The sequence below is a fragment of the Condylura cristata genome, unplaced genomic scaffold (genome assembly GCF_000260355.1).
Source record: "Condylura cristata isolate star-nosed mole 26May11 unplaced genomic scaffold, ConCri1.0 scaffold00005, whole genome shotgun sequence".
NCBI classification, from domain to species: domain Eukaryota; kingdom Metazoa; phylum Chordata; class Mammalia; order Eulipotyphla; family Talpidae; genus Condylura; species Condylura cristata.
Window position 1 is genome coordinate 3,239,033 of NW_004567106.1, and position 22,451 is coordinate 3,261,483.

The window sequence follows — 22,451 nt, forward strand, 5'->3', positions numbered from 1 at the left end:
CACTTCAGCATGTTAGATCCCCACCTGGGAAGTGATCCACATGGCACAGCAGACCTCTCCTGACCTGCCCACTGCTCAGCAGTGTACTTCCTTGATCTGCCTGTTCAGTTTTCCACTCTGTCTCTAGTGAATCCTCTCACTATCCCTGCACCTCTGACCTGTACCCCAGTTCTGTATGAATAAATAAATAAATACATTTTTAAAAGAAAATTCAGCTCACTTCATTTGGGAGAAGACTTTAATTGAATTGAAAAGTTTTTTTTTTTTTATTTTAGAAATTAACCTTAAAATCAACCAGGTGAACATTTGCTAAATCATATTTGAGTAGCCACCCAAGCACCTCTTGAAAGTCCCACCTGCATCTTCATTAGTAATGCTCTCAAAGACCTCCTGGAAATTTTGAGTTGTGTTGAATTTAGTTAAGCAGTCATCCCTCCCTTCTTTCTTCTTCTCCCTCCCTCCTTTGTTCTCTTTTTCTCCTTTTCTGCCTTCATTTTCTCCTTTCTTGTCCTCGCTAGCTGAATCTCCAAGGTAACTATGAACCTGTTCCCTTCCACATTCTTCATCTGAGTCTTCTCAGCTTCTCCAATGGGCTAACACACTAGAGACTCTTCATGTTTCCCTCAGTCCACACCAATTGGCCCAAATGACAGCTGATAATTGTTTACCCATCTGTTTGCATTTTGCATCTCAAACCTTTCCTGAGCTCACATGCTACATGAGGTGCTCCTGGTCTGTGCTCCCAGAGCATCTTACAGCAGCCTCTGGTCTCCATGAAAAAGCTCAGCCACTTTTCTGTATTTACTGTTCATGCTGTCTTCCTCAGGCAGGTGTAAGCTGCATGAGTGGCTGTGGCTGTGCTGGGCACAGTTCTGTCACCAGCACTTCCTAGAGAGTATGGAATACACTGTGCTTTACATATGGAGGTGTGGAGGAGGGTGGGCATATGTCTGAGGTTTTATACAGGTTGTATTAACTTATTATGAGCAAATTAGTATATTGTGCACAACGAGCTAACACTTCCATACTAAACAAATGGTCAACTAAAACTAAAAACTATTCTTTGGGAACTCCCAGAAAACCAATATATGCAAGCCTAGCAAAGAGAGATAGGACTCTTAACCTCACTTATACACCTCTTGGTATTTTTTTTTTCTTAACTGTAAAACAGAACTTTATTTGAGGCAAACAAATTTCAGTTGCAAAATCCACCACTGCAGTATCATATGCAAAGCGGAAATAGGGATTTGTTTCTTGAATAAACCAAAAATATAGTTTAGACAGCTTAATCCTAAAACTGAGGTAATTTATAGGCTTACCTCACACATGAGTAGAGGTCTGGAAAGTGGATGGAATTTAAGTTGCAGACTACCATACTTTTATGAGGGCTTAGGTAAGAACGCGGACATTAAGCTCCTATGGAAATTTTCATGAACACATTGCATTCTTGGAGCTAGTTTAGTTACTTTTAAATCATCAAAGCCTTTCCAGCTAAATGCTTGTGAATTGTCATTATTCCATGATAAATGCAGGCTATCTCAGCCAAGTCTTTAAATCTGAGATCATGGTCCTCCCTTGTGGCGCAATGGGTAAGGATGCAGCACTGCAAGCTAGCTGCAGAAGCTTCAGTGTGAGTTCAATTCCCAGGCCAGGAAGTGATCCATATGGAATGGCAGACCTCTCCTGACCCACCTACTACTCCCTTCAGCAGTGCACTTTGTCCATCAGCCTGTTCTGATTCCATACTCTGCCTCTGGTGAATCCTCTCACCACCCCTGCACCTCTGGCCTGTACCCCAGTTCTGTATGCATAAATAAATCTAAAAAAAAATCTTAGATCACATTGTTTCATACATACATACATACATTTTACATATATATATTCTTTAGACATATGAGTCTAGTCCCCACATGAGTTGAAAACTACTTCTTATTTCAATTTAATTTCAGTAATTCCATAGAAAGAGATGGATCTGTCCTGTTCCATGTTGTATTCACTCCACAGTGTATCAGACACCAGTGTTGCCATGGATTGACTTCAAATAACCCTGTAAATGTAACTTTATATAAATATATCTATAGTAAAATTGCTAGTACATGGTATAATGGTATAACTGGAAGAAAGAGCTAAACTTAAAAGGATATATGGAAAAGATGGTTTGCGAACATTACATATAAAGTATCCCTTCTCAGTGATGCATCAACAAAACAAAAACAAAATTCAGTAGTAATATACATGGAAGATTGCATCCATGGAATTACTTTTTATAAAAAGTGGATTCAGGAGCATAGCCATTTATAAACGATTGTTAAGAATTTCACATAAAACAATGGAATACCTAAAAGTATAAAGTAAGCTTTAAATTTGAATTGAGAGAACTAAGTTTAAGGCTCAGTATATGAAATACAGAACAATAGCATCAGCATAACTACAACTAATTTAGAAATCATGCAAGAGCCTTTGCATGCTATAACTATGAAATGCATATTCACAAAACTGTTTCTCAGTTATTTACTAAGTTGTAAGAAATGATATGATGGGGTCTCCCTGGTGGTGCAAGAGGACTACTGCATGAGTTCAACTCCAACCAGGGAGGTGACCCACATGGCACAGCAGCTCTCTCCTTTCTTGCCTCCTGTGCACCTCAGAAGTGTATTTCAGTAGATCCGCCTGTTCTGCTCCCCACTCTGTCACTGGTGAATCCTCATCACCCACCCCTACACCTCAGCTCTCATATGCATAAATAAATAAAAATATTTCTTTTAAAAAACGAAATGATATGAAAAGGGAGAGTGCTGTAATTGATATAAATTGATAAAAGATAATAGTATTTGCATTTTTAGGAATAATTACACATATTAGAAAAATAAAGTTCTCACAACAATTTAAACACCCAAAAGAATTTTTTAAAAGTAAATAATTTTCCATCTCCCTGACAAAGTAAATTAAACATTGGTTGACCAGCATCTTCTAAGTATCAATCAATTAGCAGTGTTTTATACAATAGCTCTAATTTACAAATCTGAGGGAATGCAGCAAATTTATATATCTCTAAAATAGATACAATAAATATTGTATAAGAATTATTGTTCTCCAAAGACAAGCGTCTAGTAATGATAAGATAGAAAATGCTTCAGGAAAATTAGAACAATATGTAGAAAATTCAGCACAGGACATAAAAATTAATAAAAGAAATGAAAATATGTAGTTTTAAGTAATGTTAGCTACCATTTCTACTATAAATGTGAATATGCATATATATGTAAATCTATTGAAGCAATATTTAATGAATTCAATAACCATGTCAAGCTCCTGTAACTAAGATAAACTAGCATAAGGTGATTTTTTAGGGCCATTCCTGGTGGCACAACGGGTTAAGATCAGCACTATGAAGCTAGCCATAGCCACTTTAGCATGAGTTCAATCCTCACCAGGGAGGTGACCCACATGCCATGACAGACCTCTCCTGACCCACCCACTGCTCCCCTCAGCAGTGCACTTTGTCCATCAGCCTGTCCTGCTCCCCACTCTGTTTCTGGTGAATCCTCTTGCCACTCCTGCACCTCTAACCTATACCCCAGTTCTGTATGCAAAACTAAATAAATCTTTGATAAAAAAAAAAAGATCATTTTTTAACTCTCCCCTTTTTGACAAATTGAGAGACTGTGGAATTCAGAGTTATTTCTGCAGCAATCATGAGGTTTCCAATGGAAACATTCATTATAAAGAAAGGAAGATCATTGGCAAATAAAATAATGAGAGAGGAAATTCATAGAAAACTTAATTACTTGTTAATAAGTTCCCTGTCATTTAATATCTCTTATTCTGTGTGAGGGCCTCTTACTGGTATACACTGAATTAAGCAATACAAGAGCAACTTCTTATCTGAGGTCAGTAAGAATTGTTTCTCCCTTTTCATGGAGAATCCACAGGAGTTCCTTCAACACACACTAAGATAAGATTGCAAAAAATGGACTAAATACATTTCATTTCATCTCATATATGAGACTTCTAATATTGACAAACCTACCAAAGAAAATGAGGTAAGATAAACATATCAAAGATGTGTAAGCAGGCTTAAGTCTCAAGGAGCTGAGTCAAGTCAGAACTGTATCTAGAATCAAAACCACCCAGGAAAGCCTACATCAGTCATCTCCACCTGATCCACATGCATGGAATAAATGCTTCTGTTTGAATGCCACTGAGTTCTGTGGTTATATGTTACACAATGGTATTGTGACAATAAACTGATATACTTGTGAATTAAAGCAAAAGGGTACATAAGTCTAAAATTATCAAAAAAAAAAAAACATTTCCTTCTTCCTGAGATTGATTGCTAATGCAGTTATCAGGAAATTGAGAAATACACATATGATTGTGAGTGTTAAATGCAATGAGTAGCTTCTAAGTTGCGAATTGACTTGTTCTTGTCCTTGTTATCCTAACAATTAGATTATCTTTTAATATTTACGCTTTGCTTTCATGTTTTGGGGATATCAATAACTTTCCAACCTCATTTGTAAACTTGCAGCATTAAATTAGATTACATTTTCTTGAATTGTTTTTAGGGTTCATGCTTCCAAAGAGATGTTTGGATCCTGTAACATGATGGATACAGGGGAGGAGAGCTAATCAGTTGAAGTGTCCACCTGACAATCCACAATACTCTGCTTTGCTCTGTCTTAGATGCTGATACTTCACTTGGAGACTGTTTCACCGTTTAAACATTAAAACTAAAAACTGCTAAAAAAAATTCTTTTTAAAGTTTTCTCATACTCAAGGCATTTATGAAACTTTCTTTTGTCTGCTACCTTTTCCCTATGTTTATTACAATGATCCTAACTTAAGACATCTTCACCTCAACTCCATAACTTGGATCCTGTTACAAAGTTACAGATGGTGTCATTTCAGTCCCTACTTAAAACTAAAGTTAAATCACATTAAATGGGGAGCTCAGGCTCTCTCTCTCGCTCTGTGATCTTTTTCCAAATTATTTTTCTTCACTTTTCATCTAGCTAAACACACACCCAACTCACCCTTACCTCAAGGTCTTCTCACATGCCGGCCTGTCTGCTTCAATGTTCTTCCCCTACTCTCCAAATGCCATCTTCCTTTATCCTTCAGTTCTCAGTCATCTTCTCTGAAGGGCTTCCCGACCAACCAAACTAAAGTAGGTCTCCTCGTTATTCCCTGACAGCACCTTACTCTTCCCCTTTGTGCTTAGCATAACCTGCATTTATAGACAACTACGTGGCAGAATTGTCTGGACTATTTTTGCATTCCTAGGTCCAAAGCATTGCTTGGCACATAGTATATGTTCAATAATGAAGTGAATCAATTATTTTTTTGACTTCTAGCAACACACTTTTCCCCCCATTACTGTTCTGTATCATATGGCATATACCATCAGGATATTATCCTAGTCTCTAATATGTTCACTCATGCTTCCTCCCCTCATCATCTATATAATTCACATAATGTTCCTTATACCTTTGCATATCAGAAATTTTTAACTTGCTTCAGTCATCATACATTCTTCATATTCTTTTCACATGCCAACCCTCCAGAGCTGAAAACTGATCTGTTCTCAGACATTATTAAAAGGCTATCCCAAATCCTAAAATGAAATTAGCAGTAGTTATTCAATAAGTGCACTTCAATACTTGTAGAAGTAACAGTTCTATGTCGTTTGCCTGAAGTGACTGAACCAAATTTCAAGCAAAACTACCAAGCTATATTTTCAGAGGGAAAAAAAGAAAAAGACCAAAGTTATATTCAAGCTAATTGCAGTGATCTCTGTCTAAAGAAAAGAAGAAAAAATAACTGTGTGATCTATATATAATCTAAAAAATAAGGACACAATAAGCAAGAATGTGCTGTACTGGTCTGAGGAATGCTCACAGTATGATCAGAGAAGAGGGGTTGTAGTGGGCAATAGGTGGAGTTAAGAGCTGTCATTACCATCTGGATATTCCAATCATAGGGCCAGATAGATAAATATTGGAAAGGGAACATTTTCTGGAAATGAAAAAGAGGCACTGTGGCTTAGGAAAAAGGAATTGGTGAGTTTGGTATGAATCTACTAATAGAAAGTTTAATTTAATCTGGTTTGACTAAAAACATTTTGACTCTTATTCTACACAGCCATGGTTCAGTTCTTATACAGCTAACTGCATATCATGAACTTCAGTTCAGAGAGAAAATCCCTTGGCCTGTTTAGTCTCCTTCCCCGGGCACCACCTGTATGGGACCCGATTTTCCTACTCACTCCCATGTGAGCCACTTACAATTGCATAATATTTGCCATGTCTATCATCACCTACCTTTTGGTAACTATACAATGTACTTCTGTGACTATTTAATTAAACAAAATGGAATTAGAGAATATGATTTTTTGCCACTAAAGCATTCAGACATTCATTAGAGAAAAGATAAAATTTTTGTACCTTCAGCATCAATTATTGTAGGTGCGAGCCTAACTTTTATTCAAAATGAAAGATTTTGATAATATCTTGACAAGTTGTTTAAGGAATCATCAGCTACTTACAGTGATCACCATAGGGAGCAATTAATGAAGGAAGGTGTTAAGGAAAATAACAAAAATTTTCAAACCTGGGACTGATATCTTCCCCACAGTCGGATGTTTCATCTCCATAATGAGGCCATTGTGTAACACCTTAAAATGTAAAAATAGAGAGAAAAATAACTTACAAAGAAACACTATCTTCAATTTCAAGGTAAATGGAAAGTCACCTATTCAGTTTTCTAAAGAAAGATATTGCAAAACACAGAGATGCTTTAAATTTTCATTTGAAAGTAAATATTTGAAATAAAAAGTGTTTTCATCTTATCTTACACCAACAAAAGCCAAAAAAAAATTAGAACACTGAAAGACTAGCAGAATTTATTTTTACAAAGTCTTCCCACTCTTAAAAATGCTATCTGCTCTAAATATACCCTTTTACTTAGTTATGAATCTCTAAATATTAAAACCCAGCCTCTTCCGCACTCCGACATTCCAAGATATAGACAAGGTCAAATGTCAAAGGTAGGTTAGAAGGAACCAGAACTTGGAACACGTGGCATCCAGCAGGGTGGCATATATACTCCTGACAGTTGAGTCAGTGAAATATATGGAGAGTCAGTCCAGTTTGCAAGGAGTCATAGTCCCTGGAAGATGCAATGACCATGGAAGTAGACAGATACGCATTACTATGGCTAGTACTGAGTAGTTGAGAGGGAATCAGCTGACAGAAAGTGGAGAAAACATCCAGGTTACAGCTCTGAGAAGATTAAAACTAGAGACATTTTCAGTGATTATAAGCTGAGAATATGGAAACCAGGTTTCAGATCTAGGACTCCCATTATCCTGGGGTATGAGAGGGAGAGGAAGGAGACAACTGAAACTCAAAACCTAAGACTTCATCCAAGAGGGCTCATTATGTTCTCATACACTGGGATCAAGGCAGATACTTGGAGACCCAACAAGTTTACAAGTTAGATTTGGCCTCTGGGTTAAGACTCAAGATCAAGTATTAGGAAAGGGACCAAGAGGAGGAAATTTGAATTAATGCTTAATTATTAACCACTGAAATAGAGTTACTTAAAGTCTTGGCATATAAAAGCTATGGTTTCTCTTATAGAGTGAGCAGGGGAATAACATCTGCCAAGAATCAGTTCTGCCCCTACTGTAGGCTGAGGATGAAATGGAGATATGGAACCAGAGTCTAGAACAGAAAGGTTTAAATACTAGAGGCAAATGTTCTACAATTTCACAGAAGAAAATGCTACATGGTTGGGGTTTTGTTTTTAAATGGATGGAGACTCTCTGGACATTCTGTCTCAAAGGACCCCAAAATTTAATTTACTATTACTATTAGTGGATCTTCAGTGACATAGAAATGGGCAACATACATATGATCTGTGCCTCACCTCTACTTTCTATCAAATGGAGAGCTTCCCTCCTCAGTTCTCTTCATGGGTCTAAATGGCAGAAGCATGTTGATGTCATGGTAAACTTGTGCACTACAGTTTCTGGAAACATCTCAAAGACTGGTAGTTGTGATGGTTCTATAAAATTTGGAGCTTCAAGTAAGATCTGCATATCTATATTCTAATCTTTTCATAGAGCAATAATAAAATGAATAAAACTTTTCTCACTTGGAAAGGTAGTCAAATCTCTTGCATTTTATCCACTTCCTCTGAGGTTTTTGTTACATTATTGACCACCAATAAGACAACTTCATGGGTGACATTTTAAGGTTAGAATTATAACTCTGCTATTGCTACATCTTCTGGTTTCTAGTATTTTCTTTGGAAATGCTCACCCTTTTGGGGTTTTGCGCTTTAAACAGTCATATCAAACCCCCTCATTGAAGGTGATGCCACACCATATGGAGATCCCTTCTAGGGAGGCTTGCTTCTCTTTGGGAATCACCAGCTTTGCACCCAAGAGCTGGCCAGAGAAAATTCTTACCAGTGTTAAAACTGTGCTATAATTTAATTCTTGTGTGGCTCGTTCTCAGCACTCGCCCAGCACAGCCTCCTCCTTTGTGGGGGTGGGGGCTAAATGCCAACGGGAGGTGCTAAATCTCAGTTCTACTAAGGACAGGAACAAAAATACCGAGCTAAATTTCACTCGAAACAATTATCAGCACACTGAATCATTCTTCTCGTATCTCTGTTGCCCTCCTGACTACCTCTTTGTAATAACACTGCAGTGCTACTCACAAAAGACAAAAGTGAGTGTTCTTAGCTAAATATAACTTAGCTGATAGTGTTGAAATTAATTAACACTGAATTTTAATAATGTAGCAAACGTTAAGTGTCAAACGTGAAAGGGTAGTTGGTAAAGGTCAAGGGACCTATGTCAAAGTTTTGCAAAGCACAAGCTTGCAACTGATTGAAGATTTGAATGGAAACAATTTAAGGGGTGAACTTCCTTCAGCAATAGCACCACTGCTGTCTGTCTATGATTTCCCATATGAAACTTATATAACCCTACCAACTCCTTCACTTTAATAGTTGTGAACAAACATTTCAATTGAAACATAAATTCTTTTGTGTTTGGCAAGAGAAGTTGATTGCAGTCTCATTTGCTGTAGTATTTGTATAATTGTGAGGAAAGGGGCTAGTCAGAGCCACCATATTCAGAAAAAAAAATGTACTTAATCGGGAATGACTGCCAACCACTTTTTAATGCAAAGCCTGAAGGCAATACAATTCCATAGGCTTTCTTTGTGAATCAGGTCAGATCATCTCAGAGGACAATGAAGGCGGTGGCAGTGCTGTCCCGGGAAACCTTGCGTAATGACTCGGAATCTTGGAAAACTCTCCAACCTTGTTTGTGGGGCGAGTCCTTCTCTGCTTAGTAACATATTTGAGGATCTCAGAACCCAGGCAGTCTGTCTGAATTTTAACATAAATCTCTACTCTGTTTTTCAGGCATATTGTCTCCTTCTAACTTTGTTGGAAATAGAGGTGCTGCAGCTTACATTATTTCCTCTGGGAATGTTTTCTGCATATTTGCATTTTTCTTTTCCTGATCCAGTCTCTATACCCTAATCTCTATGATCTTAACCCAGAAATTCAAATTTTAAGTGTTTCATTTTCTGAAACCTAACAATGAAATAAAAAACTTAGTTTTAGGGTCCTTCAACTAACATTTCTTCTAAAGGGGGATTTCTCATCTAGACTGTTAGTTTTCACAGTCATGGCATTCTTTGTTACACGTTTAGTTATTTTAAAATATGGCAAGTATATTGCCTAAAACTTTTGGATTTTGTCCATCATTTACTTATTTTATCCTCCCTAAATCTTTCATGGTTTGGTAGATCTTCTAAATCTCATTTCTTCTTGTAATCTCGAAAAGCCTATGCTTGACAGAATAGAATTGTAAATAGTGTTCCAATCTAACCCTATCTTTCTTTTTTTTTTTTAAGATTTGTTTATTTATGCATATCAGAACTGGTGTATAGGCCAGAGATGTTGGGGAGTGAGAGGACTTACCTGAGACAGAGTGGGGAGCAGAACAAGGAGATCTACTGAAATACACCACTGAGGAGAGGAGTGGGTGGGCTAGAAGAGGTTTGCCATGCCATGTGGGTCAGCTCCCTGGCTAGGGACCAAATTCATGCTGCAGTGGGTGTTGATAGCTTGATAGTGCTGTGCTCTAACCTGCTATGCCACCAGGGAGGGCCCTGCATCAACCTTTTTAATAAAGTATTAGACCTGTTTAAAATAAGGTCTTTATTCTTCAGAGCTTTACAGATTGACAGCCTAATGACAGAGTCAAATGGTAATATATTAATGGCATAAGGTAAGAATAAGATCTGTATTTTTGTGTAATATGGGTAATACAAGTCTAAGTGAAAGTAAGGTTCTATTAATTTATATCTGTATCTGTATCTATATCTATATATACAGTCCTGTGGCTGGAATAGTAGAAAGAAAAAAAAAAAGCTATAATATAGCACTAGTAAGACAAAAATATAAAATATACTAGTAAGACAAAAATATATATTCAAATGAAAGAAAGTGATAGAGTATCAGCATTAAGTGACACACAAATGGTCTGTGTGAAGACCATATCAAAACTCAATGTCATAGCATCTAGGCCATTAACAATGATGCATAGAAGATAACTGATCTCGCCATTCCCTGAATGGAGACATGACCTAGTCATTGAATTTGTTAAACATCATAGAGCACTTTAATATTAGATGATCCGAAGGGGCTGGCAGTGAAAAGATGAATGAAAGTGCACTGCAGTGCCTATAATTAGACAAGAAGAAAAAATAAGAAATCTGAGCCAACTTTTACAGCACGGTTTAAGCTCTGTAAAGAAGTGGCAATAGCCAAATAAAAACAAAGTAACTTTGCTTGCCTTGAAACAGAGCTGAAGGAGATCAAAGAGGTCAGTAAAAGTCAGAAAAGATGAAATTTAAATAAAATATTAAGGTCAACGATTACAATAACAAATATAATGTTATCTATTGCTCAGCAAATCTCCATAAGGGCCAGGGAATATTTAATCTCATTAATTAGACTCCGTAAATCACTATCATCTGCATTTCTACTGATAAAGTGGTAGAAGCCAAAATAGGTTAGTACTTGCCCAAAGTTTCAAAACAACTGTCTGACTTTTGATTATAATTAGGTGTGTCTGGTCCTAAATTCCTAGCCAGATTCCTGACAGTTGAAAATGGATGAACATAATTTGATTTACCATTAAAGTAACTAGTTGATGTGGTTAATTCTGTAGAACAAATTAGTCAATTCATTGGGGGAAGAAAATGAGTAAAAGGGACTGCTTGGATCATTCAGCACGATGTGGCCCAATTAGTTAATAAACTGATCTGCTCCCATGTCGGTAGCCAGGGGTTTTCTGGCTACCACAAATACAAAGCTGCTGAAAAAGAGAAGACTTCTGGTTCTCTTTGCCAAGATTTTGTAGAGAATAGACCCAGCAGTTGACCTTGTGTGAGGTACATAAGTACTTTGAAACTCTGAACTCTCTTCAGTTAATCTCTTTCTCAGAATTTGAAAGGAAAAAGTGAGATGAGAGTAAAACACAAAGTATAATGCCTAGAACAGAGTAACTCACAATAAATGGAAACTGTCTGCACCATCAAGGAAAGATTGGGTTCAAACTCTGGTTTCACTGAGTTAGACCTATATGGCTTGAGGCACATTCACTCAATGCAACAAACAATTAAGTGTATTAACAGTAACAATTACTAATTCACAATGGGAATTAAGGGCAGTTTCCTGCTAATGATGCTAAGCATCATTAAATGCTGAATAAAAACTGGGTCACAGTTTTGCCCTCAAGGAACTTGCAGTCCTATAACAGGAACCGAGTGCATGGTACTATGGTGATGGCACACGGGTGAATTGGTGACGGAAAGCCCATGGGAATTATAACGATCATGAAAAAATGCACAAAATGAAGAATGATATAAAAATAAACAAAATTATAATAAAAAAGGTTTCTATGGGTTTGTTATGTGTTTAATTCTCTGCTATATCCCCAGACCCTCAGACATGGTCTGGCACTATCTAGTAGGTTCTCAAAAATGTGTCATTGGATTTACTGAGTTACATTTATTTATTGATTTCATTAAATTCAATTGAATTAGAGGAGTCATTAGCAAGGGTCTATCTTTGGTTTTGTTATTTTAGTGGTGGGGTGGAGGGTATTCATTGTTTTATGCTTTTAATAGCCTTTTTTGTTCTCTAGATACAAAAGTTACATGATTTTCCAAAATATATTTAGTTTTAGGAGCCTAATTATCCAGGTCCAGTGTTGTCTTGCAGTTTCTTATTTCCTAACAGTGAGTAAAATCACTAAGATTGAACTATGTGCAGAAACAACTGCACACAGAGTATATATGTGAACTATCATACTTGAAGACAATAGTTGTAACCTTCTTGTGAAAACTGAGAAAAAAGGCTTCCAAAGCTTGCAATACCACCTTTGAAAACAAGAAAGAATTGCGCTTCATTCATCAATTTACTCATTCTTTTAGATGCAAAACAACCTTGAAATAATATATATAAAATATCAAATTATAAATAAATATCAAATTACTCTAATCTGACATTATTATTAATTATTCATTACTTTAATAATACATAAAAGTATGTACAATTAATATAAAGGTTAATTCAACCCCACAAAATATGGAAAAGTCATATAAATTCATTGAAAAGAAATTGGCATGTAAATTCCAAACTGTACTTAGATAATGGAAATCATATATACGCTGGCATTTTTGTCTTTCTTATTCATTTTGAAACAATCAGTATTACTTAACTTTATGTTTTGGTTTACAATGGATATGACAGTCTTTTCCCTTTTTTTCAAATTAAAAAAAATGAACATTAATCACTCTCAATTATGTTATAACATATATGTATAGTTTAATGAATGCTAATTGAATGAACTGCTATGCTTTTCCAAAATTTTCAAAACCCTAAATTTGTCCCATCCCCACTCTCTTATGTCAACAAATAATCACTTTCCAGAATCTTGTTTTATCATTCCCTTGCTTATTTGTATCCTTGTACCCACATGTGTAATGCTACCAATTTGGGGTTACCTTCACCCCCATGGTACATTTATGTCCATGAAGTCAGGATGATGTATTGTTTTCTGTCTTTTTTCTTTTAATATTTTTTAGATTCATATTTTAAATGAATTTGTAATGCAAAGATGGTCTAAAGAATACTTTACAGTAATAAATACAAGATCAGTGTCCTTTAACTGCTATAAAATTTGTCTTTATAACTGTGTATAATCCCTTATCAAATAAGAAATACATCTGTAATGAGATTTCTTCTTATATTATTACTTTATAATACACATGATTTTGACTAAAAAATAAAATAAAAAACTTTGCAAAAGAAAGTTTCATTTTTTTTTCAAAACCTCTACCCAGGTATTTACAATACATTAGAACAAAGGCAAAAATATAACAGGAATTCTATCAATAAAAGATTTCAATTAGTTTTTTTTTCCATTGAAATTTTTGGCTTTAGTTGTTTCATAAAGTCTGTCAATGGATTATCTTTTGTATTATCATGCTGTAACAATATATTATAACATATGTATCACATCTGCATCACTAAAAACCAGCATACAAATTGACCCCTTTTACCTAGTTTATCTAACTCCTTTACCCTGTCCCTCTTGTAACCACTAGTATTATAATCTAAAGTTGTTTTTTTTTTTATTTAGTGCATGACTTTATTTGTTTCCTTATACACTGCATGTGAATTAAAGTGGTTTGTCTTTCCACATCTGGGACATTTCACTAAATATAAGATGCTCTAGGTGCAGACATACCATTGAAAATGGTGTTTTTTTTACATAGTGAGTATTATTCTATTGTGCACCTGTCTGTCTGCCCATCTGCCTGTCTGTCTACTTAATCTATCTATCTATCTACCTATCATCACTATCTATCTATCATCTATCTTTTTTATCCAATCATCTGTGGATGGATATTTAAATAACACCCAACTTTTAGCTATTGTATACAATGCTGTAATAAAAATAGGGTGCATATCTTTCTTTAAATTAGTATATTTGCATTTTGGGCTAAATTCCCAAAGATGGAGTAACTGGATTATATGGAATTTTTATTTTTATTTCATTTATTGACTTTTTGGGCACAGAATCTACATACTGCTTTCCATAATGGCTACACCAATTTGCGTTTTTCTGAACAATGCACAGGAATCCATCTTCTCCATAACCTCTTCAATACTTGTTTCTTTTCTTTTGGATAATAGCCATCACTACAGATGGGGGGGGGGGTGGTGATGAGATGTAACTAGTTTTGAAGCATGAGGTCATTGGTCAATTGTAGCCATAAAAGTTAAATGTATTATTATGTTAATATATCATCATTCATCAATCTATTCTGTTCTTACGTCTTTATAGTGATTTTACTATAAAAAGAAAACTGTCATAGTAAATTACCACAGACAATTACTGTAGGGCAAATACCGTAGCTTCAAGGGCTAAGCTAGGGCACATTCATCTTCAACTTGTGAAGTAATGCAGACTAGTTTTCAAAATGGTTTACCAATCATTCCTTCTTGTAGTGAATATTATTTTGTTGGCGTCTTTAGCAAAGCTTGATATTGTTGCTTTTTTAGGTTTTGCCGATCTAGTCACTGAAAAATGTTTTCTGAAACTTGAATTTGCATTCCCTTGATTACAGTGGTAGCTGAATAGTTTTCCTGTTTTGTAGTAATTTCATTTTATCTTCAATGAAATGTCTTCCAAGTCATTTGTATATTTTCTATTGGTCTAATTATGTTTTCCTTACTGATTCCAAAGAGTTCTTTATATATTCTGGTTATTAATCTTTTATTGGAACATATATTATTATGACTTCATGTCTCACTAACTTTGTGGTATTTTGGTGAACAGAACTTACATTTCAGCATTTACAAATGTACTTCATTTTTCTTTATGTTTCTTAATTTTCATGACATTTTGAAAATTTTTCTCTATTCTAGGTGACAAAGATATTCTTAAATTCCCTTATAAAAACTTTAACACTGTACCATTTATAATAAAAGTTCTCAGGGTATTATGAATTGTTATCTTGCATTGCTAACCAGGACTAACCAAAATACTGACAGAGGTTTGTTTTATTTTTAAGGTTTATTTATTTATGCATACAGAACTAGGGTACAGGCCAGAGGTGCAGGGGTGTGATAGGATTCATAAGAGACAGGTGGGGAGCAGAACAGGCAGATCATCAAAGTACACTGCTGAGGGGAGCAGCGGGCGAAACAGGAGAGGTCTGCTGCGCCATGTGGGTCACCTCTAGGGTAGGCGGGGATCAAACTCATGAGGAAGTGGCTTTAGCTCTTAGTGCTGTGCTTTAACCCACTGCACCACCAGGGAGGGCCCTGTGACAGAGTTTTAATAAAAAGATTTTTACCTTGTTCAGAATTTAAAAGAAATTCTCTTAAAGCTTTATTATTTGATTGTGTCAAGGTTTCATTAGGTAAAATGTTTGATTCTTAGTTTGTTGAGAACTTTTATCATAGATGCTGAATTATCTAATGCTATTTAGCCACTTATTAAGATAATTATATATTTTTCCATTAACCTACCTGTCAACATGAGGAACTAATTCTAACATTTACCAAACTTATATTTCAAGAACATTTCTGTGTGCTACTGTTTCATACATAATTTTCTTGCAACTATTTTAATAAATGCTAGTGGGCAATAATTTTCCATTCTTATATTTCCCTGCTTAGTTTAAGTATCAAGAATAATTTTACTTTATAAAGTAAACTAGAAAATCCTTTCCTTCCTATTTTTAAAAATCTTTGTATGAAATTGGAATTATTTGATCCTTCAATGTTTGGTGAAAACTCTTCTGCAAACTGTTGAAATGATAGTGTGTGTGTGTGTGTGTGTGTGTGTGTGTGTCAGGGGGTAGATGACAGGATAAAACATTTTATTTCCAAAAATCTAATATTATATAGGCTTTAAGATATTTCACATTTTAAAAAACTGAGCGCTATGAAGTACATCATAGTTGTTGAAATGTGCTATCACTTGTTTTGCTTCTCAAACACAGATTGTAGAACATAATACTGGGAAGGCTGCCTCTACTGTTGATAAATTTAAATCGCAGTCTCATATCCTTATGTGGTCTCTATTAATGTTTACCTGGAGCAGGCCTCCCACTTCGGGGGGTAGGGTCGGTACAATCTGGGTAAGATTTGTTGTATAAAATTTCAAAGCACACCTGTATGGCAATGGACTCCTTAGGTAGAATGCAAGAGCTACAGGTCAGGCTGCACATGCCCATTTTATTTGCTCCGTCTTAATAAATGAACTCATCTCTACTCTTCTTTGTCTGAGGAGAAAAATGTCACACAGCGAGGCTAGTATTACTCCAGCAAAGATTGTTCCTTCTTTATGGAAGAAAATTTGGGGCATGAGGAAAAAATACCACTTCCTGTCCTATCACACTACTTCCCCTGCCAAAATAACAATAAAAACCTCTTGAAAAGACCCATATGAACTGCTTGCAAAGGATTTCAACTACAAGACACACACTTATGAAACAAGTCTTTTTCATTTTAAAGATAACTTCATTACATTTCACATTATCAGTGGTGATTTTAATTATTAATTTACTCTTTTAATTGATTATTGTAAATTTTCTCCTTTTCCTTAAATTTTCATAATGCCTGTGTCCTCAGAATGTTGCCACTCTCCTAAGTTGTCAAATTTGTTACCTTAAAAGTGCTCATTAGTGGCCCACCCTGGTGGCCCAGCAGGTTAAAGCACTGCACTAAGAAGTTAAAGCCAATTCCATAGGAGTTCGATCCCCGCCTGCCCCGGAGGTGATCTATATGGTGCGGCAGACCTGTATGTTTTTCCTTGAAAATTTTGCAGTGCATATTTTAACTTCACAAAAAATGATTAATGTTATTCAGCTTTCCTATGTCCATTTACATGCCAGGTGTTCCCATACTTTTTATGTTCCTGATATTCTTAGTGTCTAGAGAATTTTCACACTGCTCCTGGGTAAAAAGTAGAATCTTTTGTTAATTGAGATCTTGTGATTTGTTTATTAACTAATTAAGTTAAAACAACTTAATATGTATTTATGCCCTAATAATTTTGTAACTGTTTACAGAAAATAAATGACATAAAGAGAAGAAATAATCTTAATTCACTCTAAAATGACAATTTTTCATAGTTTACATGCATTTGTAAATATGAGTGCTTTGGTGGTAGGTGTGGTTTAGCAGCAACACCTGAAAGGGAAGATCTTATAACTCAATGTTGTGAACCAATGCTACCACAATAAAAAAGGAAAATAAGTAAATACTTTCCAGTCATAAAGTTACTGCAAAACTTCCCAAACCTTAAAATTGGATACTTCCCTCACTTCTTGCTTCATAATGATTTTCTCTTTAGTTGGTACTTGATTTATTTCACAGAAACACCCATCTGAAACTTAATTTCATAAAGATATGATGTAACAGAAAGGAATGTAGTGCAATTCAATGTTGAAACGGCCTTAAGGCCATATTCCAATTTAGTGTCCAAATATGTAGATGTATTTCCCTAGAAAATTTTATTTTATTTTTGAAAAATTTTATATATTTATTTTTGTATAGGAGAACTGGGGTGTAGATCATGGTGTGGATTTGAGGGTGAGAAGACTCACCAGAGACAGACTGGGGAGAATAGGTAGATCTACTGAACTACACTGCTGAGGGAAGCAGCAGGACAGACAGGAGAGATCCGGGTCAGCTCCCTGGCCAGGGATGGCACTTAGGATTCTGTGGAGGGCCCTTCCTGTAATGTTAAGATTTAACCTCTAAGCCACCAGAGAGGCCTTTGTATTCACTGGGGTGTTACTGTACCTCAGCATAACAGTTTGAGAATAACAACTATATGTTATTGTTGTTCAATAATTTGGTTCTTTTTTCATTCAAATATTAGACTATCAATATTATTTTCCACATTTTTTTTAAAGTTACTACATGTTTAGCATATTTTTGTTTATTTTTTTGGGGAGGGGTGATATCTGAAGCCTTACTTCGGTGATCATATTCTTTTTCCTATCGTATGTTCTTTAGAATTTCTTAATCATCTGTTTAAATTCTCTTGCTTTTATCTTCTTGGAAGTTACTTTATTTTGCCCTCATCTGTAGAAATTGGAAGACAGGTTATACATTTCTAAGCTAGTAGTTACATTTTTGTTAGCACACTGGTGATATTCTATAATATTGTGATTTCCTTATTTGCTGTTAAGAAGTCAGTCATAGAATTAATTACTTATCACTCATTTGTACAGAATCTGTTCTCCCTCTCCCCAAGGAGTTACAAATTTTGCTATCTTGAATGTGTAGCATCAGTCAAGGCTTAATTTGCTTTCATTTAATCTAATTAATATCACTGATTTATTTTTTCTTTATTACTTAATGTCCCTTTAGAATTATGTGATCAAAATTTCTCAAAAATTCCTGTGATAAAATATTGCCCCTACCTATTCTCTCCAGCTTCTTCTAGAAACCCAAGTAGATATATATGTGACATATATTAACTGTATTATAGACCTGATAATGCCATATGTCTCTGCATCTCTTGTATTTGCATGCTCTCTCTCTCTCTCTAACCCTTGGGCTGAATAAAAGTAATTGATTTATCTCAACATACCAGACTATGACTTTCCTCTTAGTCTGTATTTAATCTACTATTCTGTTTGTCTGTTGTACAGATACAATTTGTATTTGTTTCTTTTAAATGCTCAGAGGCACCACCAAAACGGGACCACATTAAATTAAATTTTATGCTTTTAGAATTTTGCTCCTGCTTTAAGGACCACCAAGTGGAATTAATTCCTGCCCTACATGTAAGACAGCAAGTATGTGGCTAGGACTTCTCATAAGAGATTTATCTTTAAATTTTTCTTACAAGAGTCAAAATCAAGACACATCAAAATCTCTATTATTTCCTTCTTAAGTCTTCAGTATAGACTTTTAACTATTTTATTTTTCACGTGGGTCACCCACTGAGAATTCTGAATTATAGATGCCCAAGTTTCATTCTGAAATCCAGCCTCCCCTACACCATATGACTCAGGACTTTTGTTTTATTCTCATTGCTTATGTTTTGTCGAGTTCAAGTTCTAAACCCAAAGGAAGATATTAGTCATTACTGGCCCCAGTGAATATTTCTCTGAATATATATTTTCTACTGAGGAATCAGCAGGAATTCTCTGGTCACATACTGCTCCATATTGACAGAAACAGAGATCCTCTGGATATGGTTGTGTCTTCTGTCAACTACATTGTTCAGGCTTAATTTGGTGCTCCAAACTTTCCCAAGATTAATTAACCCAGGGAATATGAAAAAGAACAACTATTAAAACAAAGAGGAAACACAATAGAATCTAGAGAAATATAAAGGTGATTTATGTGATTTAAAGTCAGGATATTAGAAGCCCAGACTCATATTTTAACTCAATTCTCCTTGGCAATGAGGTCTTTAATGAAATTATCTCAGAAGTAGTTGCTACAAACTTGGTGAAAATTGAGAAAGCATTCTTTCCCCTCCAGCACAGGGCCCTGAGAAGCCCTATGAAAGGAACTATCCCAAGAGGTGGTCAGCAGGGTGTTGTATGTGCTTTCTTTGCTTAACAAGAACCAAATAATTCCTTGGTTTTTAGGAATTTTCCAACTTTCCAATAGGAAAAATATGACATTTGATTAGTTCTAATAAAGGTCTGAAAGTTGTAAATGCATGTGTACACACACACATATCACAAATACACACACACACACATATATAATATATATATATATATATATATTTTTTTAACTGAGTTTAGTCCTCTTTTCCCCCAACACTCAGAAGATGCTAGGTGGTGATTAAGATGGCCAATCTAAATAGTGTATCTTGATGTATTTGGTTTAAAGAGACAGTTCTTTATGCTATTCAGAAGCCACAACATTAAATATTTTTCATTAATTTTCATTTGTTAATGAAGAAAGGATCACTTAAATATGAATTACTGTCAACCATTCCATTCTTTTGGGCACCAAAATGAGGAGGAAAAGTTAGTTGAATAAAAATATACCATGATCCCAAAAAATATATGTGTACTCTCTATGTGGGTAGAGATTTTTAAGTGACATGTTGGGGTAAAACAGTTTCATCATGGGCCTTCTCTGGTGGCACAACTGGTTAACGCACAGCACCATGAAGCTGAGCGCAGGCACTTCACCGTCAGTTTGATCCCAATCCAGGGAGCTGACCCACATGGCGCGGCAGACCTCTCCTGACCCGCCTGCTGCCCTCCTCAGAGAGAAAATTGATCTGCCTGTTCTGTTCCTGCTCTGCCTCTGGTGAATTCTCTCACCACTCCTGCACCTCTGGCCTGCACCCCAGTTCTGTATGCATAAATAAATACATCTTTAAAAGAAAGTCTAGTCAGCAGAAATGTAAAGGAAGGGCAGCAGGACTGTTCGAGAACAGCACCTGTATACCACCTAAGGGGCAATGTCATGTCCTGACTGTTTCATCCATACAGAACCCTGTGAAACAGGTGCTAAAACACCCACAGATAGACCAAAAAGTCAATTGTGAAGGTAAAAAGACTTGATTAGTGTCATAAGTGGAGAGGGAAAGCAGAATGTTGAATTTCCAAGTGATGGCTATTAACAATGTGCCATTTTTTTCTATTGACTCAAATGCTGCCTTAAAGCTTGCAAGCACTATTTGTTGAGAGCTTCCTTTCTGTCTCCTTGATAGCAACTTTTGCAGTCTATTGAGATTAAATTTCCACTGGCATCTAATTACAGTAAGGAATCTCTGTATATGTTGTATAGAGCTTTCTTTTGGTAAGACCACAGGAATATAAATGACTGCAGGATGTAACAAAGCATCACCATCTGCTTCCCTGAAAATTTCTTCTTTAATAAAGGCATGCATGCCAAATATGTTTACAACTCATTATCACTCTTGATACAGTATGATATGAGTTTAAGCAGGAGAGAGTTTCAGTATGAGGAAACCACAGAGGAAATGATGTCTGCCGTGGCACATGATATCTGAACAGCCACAAAGCAGAACACCACAAAAGCAGAAAACCACTTGATAAATGTGATGATTACTCAGTCCTCTACCATGGGGAGCAATATCATTTGTTTACTTGGTGTCAGCCATTCTAGAAGACCTAACCACCCAAGAGGCAATCAAACAACAGTACTGTGACTACAGGGAGAACATGGACACCACAGACCACATCCTCACTGCACCTGATTCATCATTCACAAAATTTGCTCAGGTTCAAAAAAAGAGACACCCCTTATATTCAGCATGTCTCTAAGATTGAAAAGCACTGAGGTGGAACTTCTAAATGTCAAATAATTCTGTTTTCATTTTCCATTTTTGAGTTGATTTTTACAGGAATTTATGTTGGTGGAGAAATACTTAGCTTGTTGCAGGCTTGCTGTGTTTGCCTAAGGGCAAGAGATAAGAGAAACTATTTTGGGAAGGAGCTGAGCGACTGGGGGTAGGGAAGATAATAAGATTGATAATTGTAAGCAGGATCACTGATTACTTTGTGGGCCAGTGACCCTTTGGATGTGTCAAGAGATTTCATCAATAAAAAAGTACTTAGTTATGTAGCTATATATATACTTTTGACTTGAACCAGTTGGGGCATGAGGAACAGTAGGAATAAAACTAAAACAAAAACAAAAACACTAAAACAGAGACAGTTGAGAGTGTCACATAATTTCAATTGTATGCTATAAGCCTGTCTTCAGATACATCTTTACGCCCTTGAGTTACATAATGCTGTCCATTTCTCAGTGGAACAGTCAGAAAGGTTTCTTAACATGGATATAATGTTTGCTTAACATGGATATCATGGAAAATGTTGCCTTCTAAATTTCAGCTTTATCTTTTGGACATGGCACTTGGCATTATCATTATGATTTGGAGATTTTGCTTCTGAACACACTGAAGACTTTCCAATGAAGACTCAAGGTTGATATTTGGTCAGCTATACATCTTGTTTAGCCTAGTCCTTGAGTCAAATCTGATGTCATAGGTAGAAAGATAGAATAATGGCCACCCAAATGGATCAAGTCTCAAACTCACAAAGCCTACCTTATTTGGAAAAAAAAATAGTTTTGTAAATGTTATGAAGTTAAGGATTTAAAGTGTAAAGATTACCCGGGATTATGTGGATGGGAGATCTAAGCCATCACAATATAATGAGGAGACAAAAGGAGATAACATCAATATAGAGATGAGAATGTAGAAATGTGACCTTAGAGAAGGTCTGAGATGGGAGTAAAGTGTCCATAAGTCAAAGAAATTTTGGAGCTACCATAAGTTGTAAGACAAAGGAGAAGATTTTCCCTAAAGACTATTAATG

The 22,451-nt window shown here is 35.7% G+C and overlaps 1 protein-coding gene across 1 annotated transcript in view; it reads right to left on the bottom strand.

The window, feature by feature from the left end:
- Positions 1-22,451, bottom strand: part of SUGCT (succinyl-CoA:glutarate-CoA transferase) — a 674,152-nt gene that overhangs the window by 100,649 nt on the left and 551,052 nt on the right. Inside the window, exon 13 of the mRNA XM_004676653.2 lies at positions 6,613-6,676. Within this exon, the coding sequence (XP_004676710.1) occupies positions 6,613-6,676 (64 nt within the window). The remainder of the gene's footprint in view (positions 1-6,612; positions 6,677-22,451) is intronic.